Genomic DNA, 18,462 nt, shown 5'->3' with positions numbered 1-18,462 from the left:
CCACAACATTCGGTACACCTGCAGACTGCAGGTGTACCTAATTCACAACTCCTCCAACACGAACATTATTGTTTTTGCACTTTTTGGCTTCTTAATAAATAAGTTTTGTAACCTATTTTCATGGGCTTTCCTATTTGTGATGTTAAGTTCCTGTTATGCGCTGTTATACAGTATATGCCTTGAGCTCTTATTTTGAAGGCGCCAAGAGCGGAAGTGATGACATGTTGTAGTGGAGCGGAGGTTTTTGAAAGAAGGTAAATAAAGTGGTCCTCGTGTAAACTGGAGCCTCCGTGTTTGTTATTTTGTAGTTTCATACAGTATAGGCGACATTTATAAACCCTCGGTTACACTTTTTTAAATAGATTCAATCTTGCACGTGGAAAGTTTAAGTGAGGGCTTTAGTTGATATAACACACCCGTCAGGGGGTTCATTAATCCAGCACAACAGCGGCAAATGGACTTAATTTCTAAGTAAAGGTAAGACCATAATAACGTTTTTTTAATTAAATGTGCTTTTTTGTGTGCTACAGTTTGTATGTGTAAAGTTAAAGTTAAGTTAAAGTACCAATGATTGTCACACACACACACACTAGGTGTGGTGAAATTTGTCCTCTGCATTTGACCCATCCTTTGATCACCCCCTGGGAGGTGAGGGGAGCAGTGGGCAGCAGCGGCGCCGCGCCCGAGAATAATTTTTGGTGATTTAACCCCCAATTCCAACCCTCAATGCTGAGTGCCAAGCAGGGAAAAATGCTGGTATGAGCTTTTAAACATAACCTGTTAACTGCTGCCAATCAAACGGTGAATAAGATACTCTTTAGGGTTCATATGTTTGTAAATCTGACTGTGATAAAGTCAGTGCCTCACCAGCCATCAACCTCACCGCACGTCACTGGCACAGACCCACTAAGAGCAGACATACGTTACAAGGGGACAAGACGGGACCGCCAACGAATCAGCCACTTACAGCGCTCCTTAAAAAAGGTGGGAAAAAGGTTACATTGGGAAAGGGGGAAGAGTAAAAAAAGTATCAGTCTAAGGCTGGACCCTCGGGAGGGGTCCAGACTGAGTCCAAGGAAAAAACCTCACATAGCATAGCACACATAAACATGATACATGTAATCACAACAACTCGCAACAGGGGGGGGGGGGGGGTTTGGGGGGGGGGGGGGGTTGATTGGGGGAGAGGCGGGTGCGTGCATGTATGCCCAATTAACTTGGGTGAGATGTTGAAATGTTTTTGTGGACTGGGGCTGATCTCAAAGTTCGACACCAGGTGTTATTGGGGAAAAAAAGGAAGGTCAAAAGCGTCCATCGTTGAGGAGTCCTCGGGGGATTTCTTCAGAACAGCCTGTTCCTGATAGCATCAAGGCCATTCGAGGGAGTCAGATCGTAGATTAAGATGTTGTTTTCTTCGAGCAGTCAAAACAATGACATTCCCGCTCTGTGTCCGTGCTGGTTCTCTCAAATTCAATTTAATTCTTCCTTCTCAGCAAGCTTCTCCAAGATGAGATCCATTTTGCGATTCAAATCAGAAATCGCCACAGTCTGTGTTCCCACAGCTCGACCCAATCCTTCCATTGCGACGAACAGCCGTTGGGCTCCTTGAGTGGCTGCAATCGTCTTCCGAATTTGACGAAACACCAGAGCAATGCCCAGCCCAATCAGCAGGTGCCCCGCGATCACGGTTCCAAATAGGTAGATGTCTTCCACGTCCTCGATGGAAAGGACTAAGAGGCACATGAGTCTCCATTTATCCCAGGAGTCTCTCACGTACCCTGCAGCAATGGTTCCATCAGGGCAGCCAGGCTCCCCCGAACCTCTTTTCCTTGTCGAAAAGACTTTGTCAATTGCGTCGAGAGTCCAGCTGATTATATCCATGTTTGATGTTTAGATTTGAGGACAGCGCAAAGAAAGAGGCTTCAAAAAAGTTCAGACAGGACAAGGACACGAGAAAGCAAGCAGGGAAGCAGGGAGCGGAGAAAAATGCGACCGCCCTCACCAAGAGGCAAGACAGAAAGCCAATTGTACCTAAGACTTTACATAGTGTGTTACTTTATCTTCATATCTGAGTACTTTTCCTGCAATTTTGGTGATATAATGGTGCTGGAATTTTAATTTCCCTGAGGGAAGCCTAGTGGTTAGGGTGTCCGCCCTGAGATCGGTAGGTTGTGAGTAGAGATGTCCGATAATATCGGACTACCGATATTATCGGCCGATAAATGCTTTAAAATGTAATATCGGAAATGATCGGTATCGGTTTCAAAAAGTAAAATTTATGACTTTTTAAAAACGCCGCTGTACGGAGTGGTACACGGACGTAGGGAGAAGTACAGAGCAGTTGCGTCTCCCAGTCATACTTGCCAACCCTCCCGATTTTCCCGGGAGACTACCGAATTTCAGTGCCCCTCCCGAAAATCTCCCGGGGCAACCATTCTCCCGATTTCCACCGAGACAACAATATTGGGGGCGTGCCTTAAAGGCACTGCCTTTGCGTGCCGTCCTAATCACATAATATCTACAGCTTTTCACACACACAAGTGAATACAATTCATACTTTGTCAACAGCCATACAGGTCACACTGAGGGCGGCCGTATAAACAACTTTAACACTGTTACAAATATGCGCCACACTGTGAACCCACACCAAACAAGAATGACAAACACATTTCGGGACAACATCCGCACCGTAACACAACATAAACACAACAGAACAAGGGGGAGGGAGGGTTTTTTTGTTTTTTTTTGGGTTGATGCACTAGTTGAAAGTGTATCGTGTGTTGTTTTCTATGTTGATTTAATTAAAAAAAATAATTAATAAAAATTAAAAAAAATTAAAAAAAACACAACAGAACAAATACCCAGAAACCCTTGCAGCACTAACTCTTCCGGGACGCTACAATATACACCCCCCGCTACCCCTTCCCCCAACCCGCCCACCTCAACCTCCTCATGCTCTCTCAGGGAGAGCATGTCCCAAATTCCAAGCTGCTGTTTTGAGGCATATTTAAAAACTTTATGCACTTTGTGACTTCAATAATAAATATGGCAGTGCCATGTTGGCATTTTTTTTCCATAACTTGAGTTGATTTATTTTGGAAAACCTTGTCACATTGTTTAATGCATCCAGCGGGGCACCACAACAAAATGAGGCATAATAATGTGTTAATTCCACGACTGTATATATCGGTTGATATCGGAATCGGTAATCAAGAGTTGGACAATATCGGAATATCGGCAAAAAAAGCCATTATCGGACATCTCTAGTTGTGAGTTCAAACCCCGGCCGAGTCATACCAAAGACTATAAAAATGGGACCCATTACCTCCCTGCTTGGCACTCAGCATCAAGGGTTGGAATTGGGGGTTAAATCACCAAAAATGATTCCCGGGCGTGGCCACCGCTGCTGCTCACTGCTCCCCTCACCTCCCTGATCAAGGGTGATGGGTCAAATGCAGAGGAGAATTCCGCCACACCTAATGTGTGTGTGAGACTATCAACGGTACTTTAAAGGGGAACATTATCACCAGACCTACAGTATGTAAGCGTCAATATATACCTTGATGTTGCAGAAAAAAGACCATATATTTTTTTAACCAATTTCCGAACTCTAAATGGGTGAATTTTGACGAATTAAACGCCTTTCTATTATTCGCTCTCGGAGCGATGACGTCACAACGTGACGTTACATCGGGAAGCAATCCGCCATTTTCTCAAACACCGAGTCAAATCAGGTCTGTTATTTTCCGTTTTTTCGACTGTTTTCCGTACCTTGGAGACATCATGCCTCGTTGGTGTGTTGTCGGAGGGTGTAACAACACGAACGGATTCAAGTTGCACCAGTGGCCCAAAGATGCGAAAGTGGCAAGAAATTGGACGTTTGTTCCGCACACTTTACCGACGAAAGCTATGCTACGACAGAGATGGCAAGAATGTGTGGATATCCTGCGACACTCAAAGCAGATGCATTTCCAACGATAAAGTCAAAGAAATCTGCCGCCGGAGTGTGTGAGCAATTCAGGGACAAAGGCCCTCGGTAGCACGGCAAGCAATGGCGGCAGTTTGTTCCCGCAGACGAGCGAGCTAAACCCCCTGGATGTCTTGACTCACACCGTCCCTTATGCCACCGAAGATGATCAAGAGAAGAATATCGACACTAGCTTCCCTGGCCTGCTGACATCAACTCCAAAACTGGACAGATCAGCTTTCAGGAAAAGAGAGCGGATGAGGGTATGTCTACAGAATATATTAATTGATGAAAATTGGGCTGTCTGCACTCTCAAAGTGCATGTTGTTGCCAAATGTATTTCATATGCTGTAAACCTAGTTCATAGTTGTTAGTTTCCTTTAATGCCAAACAAACACATACCAATCGTTGGTTAGAAGGCGATCACCGAATTCGTCCTTGCTTTCTCCCGTGTCGCTGGCTGTCGTGTTCGTCGGTTTCGCTTGCATACGGTTCAAACCAATATGGCTCAATAGCTTCAGTTTCTTCTTCAATTTCGTTTTCGCTACCTGCCTCCACACTACAACCATCCATTTCAATACATGCGTAATCTGTTGAATCGCTTAAGCCGCTGAAATCCGAGTCTGAATCCGAGCTAATGTCGCTATATCTTGCTGTTCTTTCCGCCATGTTTGTTTGTGTTGGCATCACTATGTGACGTCACAGGAAAATGGACGGGTGTATATAACGATGGTTAAAATCAGGCACTTTGAAGCTTTTTTTAGGGATATTGCGTGATGGGTAAAATTTTGAAAAAAACTTCGAAAAATATAATAAGCCACTGGGAACTGATTTTTAATGGTTTTAACCATTCTAAAATTGTGATAATGTTCCCCTTTAACTTTAACTTCCCAGGGGATTAAAAAAGTTTCTATCCTTATAAAATGTCACATTTGAGCATAGGGCCCAATGATAACATGGCTGTAGATGACCACAGCGTATGCCACTGGGTACCTTACAATAGTTAACTAGTTTAATTACCGTGCTCCAGCCTCAGGTACTTACTGATAACTGGGTGCCGCAGTCCAGCAGCCCGGCTTTGATGATGTAATTGGCATCGCTGGCAGGGAGGGCCTGACACGGTCCAGAACCCGAATGCTCCGCACCGCCCAGAAAAAGCTCTCCGGGAGACACGAGGCGTCTCGATCCGAACACGTCGGCCGTCACCTCTATGATCATCGACCTCTCCGTGCACGTCACCTGCACGGGTTGCGTATCCTCATTCGTCGCGTCGACGGATTTATACTCTCGGCCATCTTCGTCAACGACCGGTCCATCCTTTAAGTTTCTGACTGCAGAGGAATGGGACAACAGCAGCGCCACAGACAGAAAGATGGTCAGCATTGTGTTGATTCCTTACAAATATGCTTCAGTGTGGAGTCAAATAGCAAGCTGGGTTTGAGCAATCAGGTCACGTGGGAGGACAGGTGGAAGTATTTAAGCAAGACTTGATCTGATTGGTTCAGTCATTCTCCAGGTTTACTTGTTCCTAAAGCCAGTTAAACATATGTGTATAAACATACATTTAGACTAGTTTGCTCGCATTATTGTTAAGCTTTAGCATCTTGTGTGTGGAGAAGGTGGAAATGTTTGTTTTAGGTAACGGAGTTTAACGACTCATTGTCGACATCTGCTGGGCGTTAGTGGAAAAGCAACCTTTGATTTATTGCTCGTTTCAAACAAAACGCCTAAAATGGCAACCAGAAACAGTTCAATATAAAACTTCACATAAAAATACTGTAACCATTCGACTTTTCGTTCGTTCACCTTACTCTGTTATCAAGATGGCCATGATTGGCTTGTATTTGCGGCGCCATTAAAACACTCACCATTTGGGGCCTGTTGACTACATCCGGGTACTAGCGCACTACATTTTAAAAGGTACTTCCGCGTAAACACGCATGCGCACAAAATGCCAAGTTTGGAAGGAGACTAAATTTCCCACGGCTCGGGTTCAATTTCCGGGTTGTCACTCGTTGCTGAATTGATTTGTTAAAAATGTATAAAAGTGATTTAGGTCGCCCTTTGGTTTTTTTTTCATATTTTATACTCTATTGGCTTTTTTCTTTCCTTAATGTTGAAAGTGACTTGAATTTTGTGTGAATCATGTTTGTTCCAAAAAAAAAAAAAAAAAAAAAAAAAAAAAAAATCTCATTCTAATTGGCCAATGAAAGACATGGCATGTTAGCCACGCCTACATTTTTAAAGCGCACAAGTTGCATTCACAAAAGTAGGAAATTCCACTGCGATTTTAACTACGTTTGGGACATGCATAAATTGTGGAAACTAGTACACCATGAATTGATTAACGGACCCCGACTTAAACTTGAAAAACTTATTCGGGTGTTATCATTTAGTGGTCAATTGTACGGAATATGTACTGTGCAGTCTACTAATAAAAGTTTAAATCAAAAAAGCTCATTTTGTAGTCAAATTCCAGACTTCCCATCTTTTTTTGTTCCATTAATTGCAGCAACTCAACTTTAGTTCCATTTTGTAGTTACGTTTTAGCCTCATCAAAAAAAAAATTCAAAGAGACTGAAATTTATGCACGTTTTAAATAAATCAAATTAAGACCTTTTAAAGGCCTTAAATTCAAATTATTGGATTTAAGACAGTTTATACCCTGAATAATGAATTTGTTGATTAAAATGCTTTATCCATTAGTCATGTTGCATCTAAAAGGAGATCAGGTTGGATTGGATTAGTTTTTATTATCTCTTTGGGTCATTTACAGACTGGTCCATTTGGGAGTCAGTTGAATTGGACAAGAGGGTCACATCTGTCTCCGACTGAGCGACAGGCCACAGGTCTACGTCCAGTGTGGAGTTGTCTTCCTGTCCGCCCTCCGGAAAGATCACGGTGTGTTCAGAAGGTCCACCTTCATCTTCCTTATCATCTATGATCAGAATCATGTTATCACTCGTCATGAAGTGAAGAAAATACTGGTTTACCTTCTAGGTAGTTTGAGAATTCCTCAAGAGGGATGTCATCTTCATTGTCAGAAGTCAGCTCTTCATCCTGGTTTGATGTGAGCAGACCGGGAAGTAGCCCCTTCTCCAGGTCTAAACATGGAAGCACACTTAAGCAAAGAACTTACTTCAATGTTTTTCAACCTTTGAGCCAAGGCACATTTTTTGTGTTGATAAAATCCGGACTCCAGCAGAAATCATTAAAAAATTAAACTCAGTTGACAGTAAAATGTACTTGCAATTGTTGGATATGACTTTAAAACCTAACCAAGTATGCATCAGTATAGCTCTTGTCTCAAAGTCTACCGTCACTACCCGTGACTTATTGAGTTTTTTGCGGTTTTCCTGCGTGGAGTGTTTTAGTTCTTGTCTTGCGCTCTTATTGGTGCTTTTCCTGTAGCAGTTTCCTTAAAGGGGAACATTATCACCAGACCTATGTAAGTGTCAATATATACCTTGATGTTGCAGAAAAAAGACCATATATTTTTTTTAACCGATTTCCGAACTCTAAATGGGTGAAATTTTGGCGAATTAAACGCCTCTCTAATATTCGCTCTCAGAGCGATGACGTCACATCGAGAAGCAATCCGCCATTTTCTCAAACCCATTACAAACAGAGTCAAATCAGCTCTGTTATTTTCCGTACCTTGGAGACATCATGCCTCGTCGGAGGGTGTAACACGAACAGGGACGGATTCAAGTTGCACCAGTGGCCCAAAGATGCAAAAGTGGCAAGAAATTGGACGTTTGTTCCGCACACTTTACCGACGAAAGCTATGCTACGACAGAGATGGCAAGAATGTGTGGATATCCTGCGACACTCAAAGCAGATGCATTTCCAACGATAAAGTCAAAGAAATCTGCCGCCAGACCCCCATTGAATCTGCCGGAGTGTGTGAGCAATTCAGGGACAAAGGACCTCGCTAGCACGGCAAGCAACGGCGGCAGTTTGTTCCTGCAGCCGAGCGAGCTAAACCCCCTATCGACCCGAGCTTCCCTGGCCTGCTGACATCAACTCCAAAACTGGACAGATCAGCTTTCAGGAAAAGAGAGCGGATGAGGGTATGTCTACAGAATATATTGATGACAATTGGGCTGTCTGCACTCTCAAAGTGCATGTTGTTGCCAAATGTATTTCATATGCTGTAAACCTAGTTCATAGTTGTTAGTTTCCTTTAATGCCAAACAAACACATACCAATCGTTGGTTAGAAGGCGATCGCCGAATTCGTCCTCGCTTTCTCCCGTGTTGCTGGCTGGCGTGTCGGTTTCGCTTACATACGGTTCAAACCGATATGGCTCAATAGCTTCAGTTTCTTCTTCAATTTCGTTTTCGCTACCTGCCTCCACACTACAACCATCCGTTTCAATACATGTGTAATCTGTTGAATCGCTTAAGCCGCTGAAATCCGAGTCTGAATCCGAGGCTAATGTCGCTATAGCTTGCTGTTCTTTCCGCCATGTTTGTTTGTGTTGGCTTCACAGGAAAATGGACGGGTGTATGTAACAATGGTTAAAATCAGGCACTTTGAAGCTTTTTTTAGGGATATTGCGTGATGGGTAAAATTTTGAAAAAAACTTCGAAAAATAAGCCACTGGGAACTGATTTTTAATGGTTTTAATCCTTCTGAAATTGTGATAATGTTCCCCTTTAAATGCTATTCCCTGCTTTGTTTTAGCAATCAAGACTATTTAAGTTGTTTCTATCCTTTGTGGGGACATTGATTGTCATGTTCGGATGTACTTTGTGGACGCAGTCTTTGCTCTACAGTAAGTCTTTGCTGTCGTCCAGCATTCTGTTTGGTTACTTTGTTGCCAGTTCGGTTTTAGTTTTGTTCTGCGTAGCCTTCTCTAAGCTTCAATGCCTTTTCTTAGGGGCACTCACCTTTTGTTTGTGGTTTAAGCATTAGATGCCTTTTATCTGCTTAAATAGTGATCACGACAAACTATCGTCTCACACGATGTGTTCCCGACATCTACAAAGCAATTAGCTACCACCCACTGATATGTAAGAGTATTACACGGTTACTCTGCTGAGCTCTAGACAGCACCGACTATAATTGTTTGCAATTTTTTTTTTTTTAACCCAAATAGGTGAAATTAGGTAATCTCCCACAGCACACCAGTAGTAAAAGACTGATTTACTTTGGGTTGAAATAAATTACCCTGTCTGTAGCTGAGGCCGCTCTTCCACTGGCTGCCATACTGAGGTCCGCCAAACTTCTGGAGGATTGGAGACTGCTCTTCCTCAGGAACCATCCAACTCTTCTGCTTGGCCGGCAGCACCAACATCGGACCCACTCGCGCCTCCTCTTCCCAAACTGGAATGGATTAGAGTTACAGAAAAAAGGTGCACCAGTTGCATTGCGGGAGCCGTGACAATACCGTTAGCACGAACTCTGCTCCTCCACTGCGGTTCAGGAGAGTCCACCTTGCTGAAACCCCGAGGACCGAACTTGGCGGGCTTATTGAGAGTTTGTCCGACGTCGCTTTGACAATACCCACATAAGTAGTCGTTGCCGTCAGCTGACCTCCACCTGGAAAAGAAAATCTGTTCACACACCTTTTTATCCATGCAAACCTAAGCATACTTTCCTCCCGTTGACGAACGTGCAGGCTTTGTTGGGCACCTCCGCATCAGTGACTGGCACCGCGTTCAGGTGGCATGTGATGTAAAGCTGCAGGCAGGAAGCGGTCATCTTACACCAAGAACCGCAACACAAGTTCACTTTGGAGAGCGGGAGACACTAACCTCTCCTTGGTCCACGTTGTGGAACTTGAAAGCGTCAATGACCAACTGGAGCTTGTCGTCTTGTGTGCGGACTACGAAATGAGACTTGGAACCCGGAAGCTTGGAATCCAGCAGGCACCTATTCAGAAGTAGGAGTCAGCATTCCATTTAAATGGTAAATAGGTTAAACTTTTATAGCGCTTTTCTACCTTCAAGGTACTTAAAGCTCTTTGACATTTTTTCCACATTCACCCACTGATGGCGGGAGCTGCCATGCAAGGCCCTAACCACCACCCATCAGGAGCAAGGGTGTGGTCGTGAGTTCAAACCCCGGCAGAGTCATACCAAAGACTTTGAAAATGGGACCCATTACCTCCCTGCTTGGCACTCAGCATAAAGGGTTGGAATTGGGGGTTAAATGGACGAATAGAACGGACAAGTCATTGTTTCGTCTGCTCGCGGAAAACAAACATCCTAATCCATACTTGCCAACCCTCCCGGATTTTCCGGGAGACTCCCGAAACCCTCCCGGGACAAATTTTCTCCCGAAAATCTCCCGAAATTCAGGCGGAGCTGGAGGCCACGCCCCCTCCAGCTAGGTTTCTCAGTCATTCACATCGACGTCCCACTGGGGTGAGTTTTTCCTTGCCCTTATGTGGGCTCTGTATCGAGGATGTCGTGGCTTGTGCAGCCCTTTGAGACACTTGTGATTTAAGGCTATATAAACAAACATTGATTGCTTGATTTTGACTCCCTCGCATGGCCTTGACGCTGTGAAAACAGGACCAGGCTGTTCTGAAAAACACCCGAGGACACCTCAATGATTAAAGCCTTTGACCTCGCTCCCTCCTAAACGACACCTGGAGTAGACAGATCGGCCTCAGGCTATAAAAAAACATTACATCATCACACCCGAGATAATTGGGCACCCCCCCTCCCCCACTGCTTGTTTCCCCTCAGGGTGATGGTCGGATGGCAGTGCTTCATAGCAGCGGTCGCCTTCCAGGGCCCCAACTCCCTGCCCCTCTGGAGAGTTTGTCGTGATTAAATGTACCGTATTTATCGGACTATAAGTCGCAGTTTTTTCATAGTTTGGACGGGCTCCAGAACGATTTATATATGTTTTTTTTCCTTCTTTATTATGCATTTTCGGCAGGTGCGACTTATACTCCGAAAAATACGGTAACTTGTTTGTGCATTGCATGGAGGTTTTTCCCTACTCCAGACTAGGCCCCCTTAGGAGTCCAGTCTAGATTGTATTTTTTTTACTTATCTACCCCAGCATTTTACCTTTTACAGGGCGCCTTATGGCGACCCATCAGTGTTCCTGTTCTGTAACCCTGTACACGGTCTAATCTTGAATGGGTTTGTGCTGAAAACAAAGTTGTACTTGTTCAATGACAATAAAAACTTATCTAAATCACTAAAAGTATTCCCGAGCACGGCAACCGCTGCTGCTCACTACTCCCCCTCACAGGGGGTGGAACAAGGGGATGGGTGAAATGCAGAGAATAATTTCACCACACCTTGTGTGTGACTATCAGTGGTACTTTAACTTTAAGTGTCTTGCTCAAGGACCCAACAAACATGTCTTGGTTGGTAGAAGGTGGGGATCGAACCAGGAACCCTCAGGTTGCTGGCACGGCCACTCTCAAGTTAAAAGTTGGCATTTCCTCTAGATTCAGTTAGCAAAGCATTGCATTTCCTCATGCTGACACTATTGTAGATGGGCTCAGGTGTACCTAATAAAGTGGCCATAAGAGACGCTCACCCGTGTTCGATGAAGACATAGCGGGGCACGGAGTGGATGTCGGGCTGCAGCGTGGCCACGCAGCTGCTCAGGAACACACGGAGCCCCATGTGGTGCCCCACTCGCACAGAGGCCTCCATGAACATGGACTCGCCCAGGAAGTAGACGTTTGAGCTCCTCTCAGACAGCCAGTCGTCTGCAACGTGAATGTAAACATTTAATGACTCAGCTGTTCGCCAAAAAGGCCTATGAGCAGTGTTTCCAACTTTTTTCCCCCGGTTTTATTGGAGGCTCTTCAATCATCAACACCCACAAGCCGAGATGCAAAGCTGGCGCTGTTTTCGCCTTAGTTTCAAAAGCAACACTATATAATATTTATTTACCGCCAAGTGACGCTAAAATTCACTGCAACATTCCATTCCCATGGTTCATGTTAATGAGCCAGTCAGTAGATCAGTGTCACACCCTCCAGTCTTTTGAGCAAATTTGATTTATATTCTAATTGAATTTACTTTAAAGAAAACCAGCCAAGAATCAGTTAAACGTTTCTCCCAGAACAGCCATTCAGGCATGTGATTTGACCACAATGAAAAAGACTGAAAACATTTCCGGGGGTCTGGGGGACGAAGGCCAGGTCCAGGAGCAACAACCCCCCAAAGCTCCTGGTTTTTCACCAATTTAACATGCTAAAATTAACAAAGACAGCACCATTTGAAGAAAATATTTTAGTGTTTAAAAGACATGAAAACATCATTAATAGAACATACATAACCCAATTATCCTAATGAATCACTGTATATGGTTCAGTACCAACAGTATTTAGTCACTAATATTTACATCTTGTGTTCATTTCACATCCACAGGTGTCACATTGATCAGTGTTATTATCTACAGTATTACCACATTACTTCACACAAAATAGTATTATATGCAAATTTATTTCAAATAAATTGTTAACTGGAATCAATAATGAGACTCTTTGAATTTAATATATTTTCACGTGGATTTTTATTTTTAGAAAAAAACATTTATATTTTGCAAAGCAATAATTGGTTAATATTTAAAACAAACATGCGTATTTCGCAAGCAAATATTTTTTAGCTTACCTCATTATTAACAACCCTGTCTGCAACTGAAGTGGGTTGTTTGGGTGGATCTTTCCTCTCGATGTAAACAAAGGATGAAGTCCGTAAGGTTTGCTCACTTTCGGTTGACATCCAAAAGTACCAGCAAGTGAAAAGTTCGTTTTCCTTGCTTCAAGTTGTTTCATACGTTTCGCATGTACTTCCAAAGCCTTGAAACCTCGTGATCCGTAATCAATATTATCATGACACCCAGGCCCGGCCCTAACCAATCTGGCGCCCTAGGCAAGATTTTAAGTGGCGCCCCCCCACATCGGCAGTGAAGTGTATATACTCACAAGAAACCGAATAGCTTTGTCTTTGACCTTTTTTTTTTTTACTTAAAGAAAGCAAATTAACAATCAGAATAGTTAAGATTAAAAAAAATATGAATAAATGAATGCAAAAAATAAAAAATGAATATATGAAATACAATATTTTTTACATACATATTGCTTAATTTACATTAATGATGTGCACTTTAATAACTAGGCTTACAACTATACCTAATATATAAAGGGGTGGAAAAGTGACTATTACCTGCAGGGCAAACATTAGCTAACCAGAAGGCAATAACAATGTAAACAAAAAACACCTGCTTAAAAGATCTAATACAAATGTCCCTGAGGAATGTAAGGTGGGAGTACTGTAATTACCTAACGTTACATTATTATTTTCCATAACAATTTAGCCCCCTCCACAATATTAACCCGACGTTAAAACAGAACTAGCTATTTATTGATTAGCAATTGCCGAATCATGTAACATTAGCTTAATGCTAAAAAGCCAGCTACTATCACATTCTGTAACAGAAATAATTTCATGTAGGCTAACGTTACCTACCTGCTACCTCTTGTCTTTTTCTCGTTTCTCTTTTCTCTTTTTTCTTCCCTGGGCACCTGACAGTTTTGACAGCTTGTGTTGATTTTTTGATGTGGTGACGTCCAAAAAGAGTCATGATACGGGAAGGGAGGGGGCGTAATGTTGTAACAAATAATATTTCTATTATATAGGCTTTACTTTGCATTTTAATTAACGTGGGATTATTTTTTGTATTTAGAAATAATAGTACCAACTTTTTTTTTTTTTTTCTCCAACATTTGTGGCACTGGCGTGGCGCCCCCTGATGGACGGCGCCCTTAGCATTTGCCTATACGGCCTATGCCACGGGCCGGCCCTGACGACACCACATGCACAAAACCTTTCCGGGACGATCGATTTTCCGAATAAAAATCACCGAACGAAGTCGTAACTTCCTTCTTCCCAACAGTATCAGTGATTTCCCTTTCCATCCAGTCCAATCGAAACTTATTTTTGACATGTTTATCAATTTCTTTTACTCGTAAAGCGTCCTCTCGAGAACCGACATAGTTTACATATGGAAAATGGCGGTAATAACCATTATGAATATGAATGATGAAGTTATTAACGTCATCATTAATAACAGATGTCCTGATTGGTCGATATGTCCCTTGTGACCAATCAACTACGGCGTAATATAAACTACGTCTCAAATCTTGATTTAGGGTCGGAAAAAAAAAACTGAAGATAATTATTTTTTCCCCCACGAGATTAAAGACGGAATTCCGACTTTAGACGGAAAAAAATCACATGCCTGAGCCATTGCAAACAATTATGCAAGTGAGATATCTTGCTTATGTAATGAAATTTCGTTCTTATCTGTGCTGTAAAGTTCAAATTTGAATGACAATAAAAAGTCTACAAGGACAGTCATCCATGATTACCATGAACCCCGACTTAAACAAGTTGAAACTTATTGGGGTGTTACCATCTAGTGGTCAATTGCACGGAATATGTACTGTGCAATCTACTAATAAGTCTCAATCCCATTTTTCCCTTTCTGAAGAGTTGGCAATACCTGCTCAGTGGCCTTGTGGTTAGAGTGTCGGTAGGTCGAGCCATACCAAAGACTATAAAAAAAATGGGACCCATTACCTCCCTGCTCGGCACTCAGCATCAAGCGTTGGAATTGGGGGTTAAATCACCAAAAATGATTCCCGGGTGTGGCTACCGCTACCCTCCCAAAGGGTGAGGGGTCAAATGCAGAGGATAATCTCACCACACCTAGTGTGACAACTATTGGTACTTTAACTTTTTTATTTATTTTTTTCCTTTCAACACTTCTAGTCCTGCCCATAGAAAAGCAGTGGAAAGCCTGTAACTATGAACCGCGGTGCATTATGGGACTTTTAGTCAGTGTTATGAACTGCCCAGTTTTGACATTACAGTACAAAAAAGGCACACATTGTTTACATCTCATAGTTGCATGAAATATGGAAACTTTAAATCAGGTTTTATCCAGCCCGCGGGATGAGTTTGCCAAGTATAAAAATGAGCTGAAATTTTTGAATGAAAGAAAATGCTGTTCTAGATGTGTCCACTAGATTATCAATAGCAATTTGTAGATGACGCTACATATGTAGAAAAATAAACTACATGTTAGTGCACTAGTCAAGGAAAATGACAGAAATAACATCCTGTAATTTGATTGATATTTTTTTTTATCTTGATTGAAAGTTGACCAATAAATTGACTGATTACATGATCTATTCAGAAACTATAAACTAGCCACAACATGAAAGTAAAAAAAAAACATTATGATTTATCCACTTTCAGAATGTGTTCCATTTTATTTTTAGTCGAGGAAAGTGACAGAAATAACCTCCTGTAATTTGATTATTTTTTTTAAATCTTGATTGAAAGTTAAAACCAATAAATTGACTGATTACATGATCTATTCAGAAACTATAAACTAGCCACAACATGAAAGTGTAAAAAACAAAAAACATTATGATTCATCCACTTTCAGAATGTGTTCCATTTTATTTTTAGTCGAGGAAAGTAACAGAAATAACCTCCTGTAATTTGATTTTTTTTTTTTAAATCTTGATTGAAAGTTAAAACCAATAAATTGACTGATTACATGATCTATTCAGAAACTATAAACTAGCCACAACATGAAAGTGTAAAAAACAAAAAACATTATGATTCATCCACTTTCAGAATGTGTTCCATTTTATTTTTAGTCGAGGAAAGTGACAGAAATAACCTCCTGTAATTTGATTATTTTTTTTAAATCTTGATTGAAAGTTAAAACCAATAAATTGACTGATTACATGATCTATTCAGAAACTATAAACTAGCCACAACATGAAAGTGTAAAAAACAAAAAACATTATGATTCATCCACTTTCAGAATGTGTTCCATTTTATTTTTAGTCGAGGAAAGTGACAGAAATAACCTCCTGTAATTTGATTGATATTTTTTTTATCTTGATTGAAAGTTGACCAATAAATTGACTGATTACATGATCTATTCAGAAACTATAAACTAGCCACAACATGAAAGTAAAAAAAAACAACATTATGATTTATCCACTTTCAGAATGGTTTTGTTCCATTTTTTTTTTTTTTTTTTAAACAATCTGAAGTTGCCTTTATTTTTAATTTATCGTGCCGTGATTTCACCACTTTGGAGTAGATGTTTCTCCATGTGGCCCCCCGGTCTAAAAAATTTGTTGACGCCCCTGCTTTAACCTCTTAAGGCCCAAGCTGTTTACATGCTTTTTTATTTCGGATTATTGGACCCTAATTAGAATAAAAACTAAAATTCACCTTTTCATATGATGTACTTAGTCCATAAGTACACAAACGTGTACTTCAAAATTGTATTTTTACACTTTTTCCAAATTCCATTGTATGTTATACTCTTCTGACACCAGATGGCAGTATAAGTGTCCACATAAGTGGCCATAAGACCCCAAATCAGTAGTGTACACAATTTTGGAAATAAGAGCTAAAAGGTGCTGTCCACTAAAGCCTTTAGAGGTTATTAAAGTATTAGGCATGTCATGCAAACAGACAGGCAGTGGAAAACCAGTAGCTATGCAACACAAACACTACATGATGGGACTTTTAAATTAATTTAGTTTTAAGGCCCACTTTACATAGTGAACTTAAATATGTAATGGGAAATATATCATAACAGGGTGTAAATAGTGCAATGATGAACCTACTTGACATAATTCTGAGGTTAAATTCCAGAGCTTCTACTGAAGCTTGCGTGGACCTGAAGGGGACCCATGTGGGAGAAAGGGAAGAACTGGATAGACTGTATAGCCTGTGGAGAACCAGAACACATTAGAACCACATCATCATGTGAAAAAGACCCAAAAATACACCTTTTGTAGTGACACTCGATCGGAATGACGGCCTCGTCCATTCGGATCAGACCATCAGGTGAAGGTGCAGGAGTGTAGATGAGCAGGTTGGTGTAGACCAGAGACTCCTCGTTCATCTGTGGACAAGATAAAGTCAGCACCAGTTTGGATCATGTTGGAAACTTTAAAAAATGATTTTTTTGTTACCCAGTATTTGGTGCCACAGTCCAGCAACCTGACAAGAATCCTGTACTGGTCCTCAGCGGATGGTGTGGCCCTACAGAAGTCTTGATCGTGATCCACCCCGAGACGCAGCTCAAAGCTATCGACGGGCGCCCCCACGCCGAACAGGTCGGCTCGGATCAGGATCTCCAGGGAGTCCGGGTGGCAGGTCACACTGACCGTGTTGAGAGGCCGCCGCTGGTCCACGGGAAGCTGTTCGTGGTCGTGTTTGGAGGCCGCCTGGTGACGCCCTGCAGGACTCTGCTTGGAGAAATGGTCCAAACGAAGAGACAGAGACGAAGACGATAGCAGCAAAAGGAGCAGAGTCACGTGGACAGGTACAGACGCCATAACTGACTGTCTCAGCACACCACAGACAGCTTGGCCTTCAGTCTGCTGGCCACCTTTTTATGCTGCAGACAATCAGGCCACACCCTGCTCACCTGAGGCCACACCCTGCTCACCTGAGGCCAATTACACACTAATCACACACACACTTCCTTCACTTGATGGACACTTCAAACACATTTTCTTCTTCTTCTTCTTGGACTGTTTGACAAATAAAATATATTTCAGTCACTAGCTAGCAATTGTATATATTTAACTCAGCTATCGGCTATTAGATCAGATTGAAAATGTGTCTGATTAAACAGGTAACAATGCTTTTATCGAGCTAACATATAATTTTGAAATATATATATATATTTATCATTATTATTATCAATTTTTAAAATATTTTTTTAATAATTATTATTTTAATTTCTTTTCATTTTGGATTTTCTGTAATTCATGTCGGCATCTCTCAATGGATGTGTGAATGTGTGTGGGAGTGGGGGGGGGGTTGTTTTGTTTGTTTTTTTGCTTTGTCTTGTGTGTTTTGTTTTTCCTCTGTTTGTTATATGTTTTGGCTTGTGTTATTTTTGGAAAATAATAAAAAAATAAATTAATAAAAAAATAATATATATATATTTTTAATCTTAGTTTTACTTTAAATGTGTTTTTTAATTTAAAACAATCATTATAAGTTTTATGAATTATTAATATCATTATTATGTATATATTTTGTTAATTATTCTGTTTTGTTATTCTTTTATAATTAAAATATTAATAATAACATATCAACATTTATTAGGAAATAATTACACAAATAATTACACAGGAGGAATATAATCTTAGAGGAAAAATCTAATTTAAAACATTTGTACAACACTTAAGACCTTCAGTATGTGGAATTAAATGATGGAATGGATTAAGCAAAGAAATCAAACAATGTATTAATATGATCCACTTCAAGAAACTCTTCAAACTTAAAGTGTTTACAAAGTACAAAGAAGAAGAACCACGATAAACAATCTGAATTTATTTCATCCATCCATTCATTTTCTAGATCAGGGGTCCCCAAACTACGGCCCGTGGGCCGGATTCGGCCTGCCAGCATCCAAAATCCGTCACGCGGGAAGTCCCAAGTTAAAAAAATAAA

General features: G+C 41.3%; 1 protein-coding gene across 1 annotated transcript; it reads right to left on the bottom strand.

Annotated features, from left to right (window-relative positions):
* Window positions 1-6,700: 6,700 nt before the first annotated feature.
* On the bottom strand, window positions 6,701-17,378 carry LOC133615096 (zona pellucida sperm-binding protein 3-like). Its single transcript, XM_072915758.1, has 10 exons — window positions 16,968-17,378; window positions 16,782-16,897; window positions 16,617-16,720; window positions 11,480-11,654; window positions 9,730-9,847; window positions 9,575-9,655; window positions 9,363-9,516; window positions 9,143-9,298; window positions 6,961-7,071; window positions 6,701-6,905 (listed from the first exon to the last, which is right to left on the bottom strand). Exons 1-10 carry the CDS (start codon window positions 17,331-17,333, stop codon window positions 6,721-6,723), a joined length of 1,566 nt encoding a protein of 521 aa, XP_072771859.1. The 5' UTR covers window positions 17,334-17,378; the 3' UTR covers window positions 6,701-6,720.
* Window positions 17,379-18,462: the final 1,084 nt, after the last annotated feature.

This window comes from Nerophis lumbriciformis, linkage group LG22 (genome assembly GCF_033978685.3).
Source record: "Nerophis lumbriciformis linkage group LG22, RoL_Nlum_v2.1, whole genome shotgun sequence".
NCBI classification, from domain to species: Eukaryota; Metazoa; Chordata; class Actinopteri; order Syngnathiformes; family Syngnathidae; genus Nerophis; species Nerophis lumbriciformis.
This window is presented reverse-complemented; position numbering and strand designations above follow the sequence as displayed.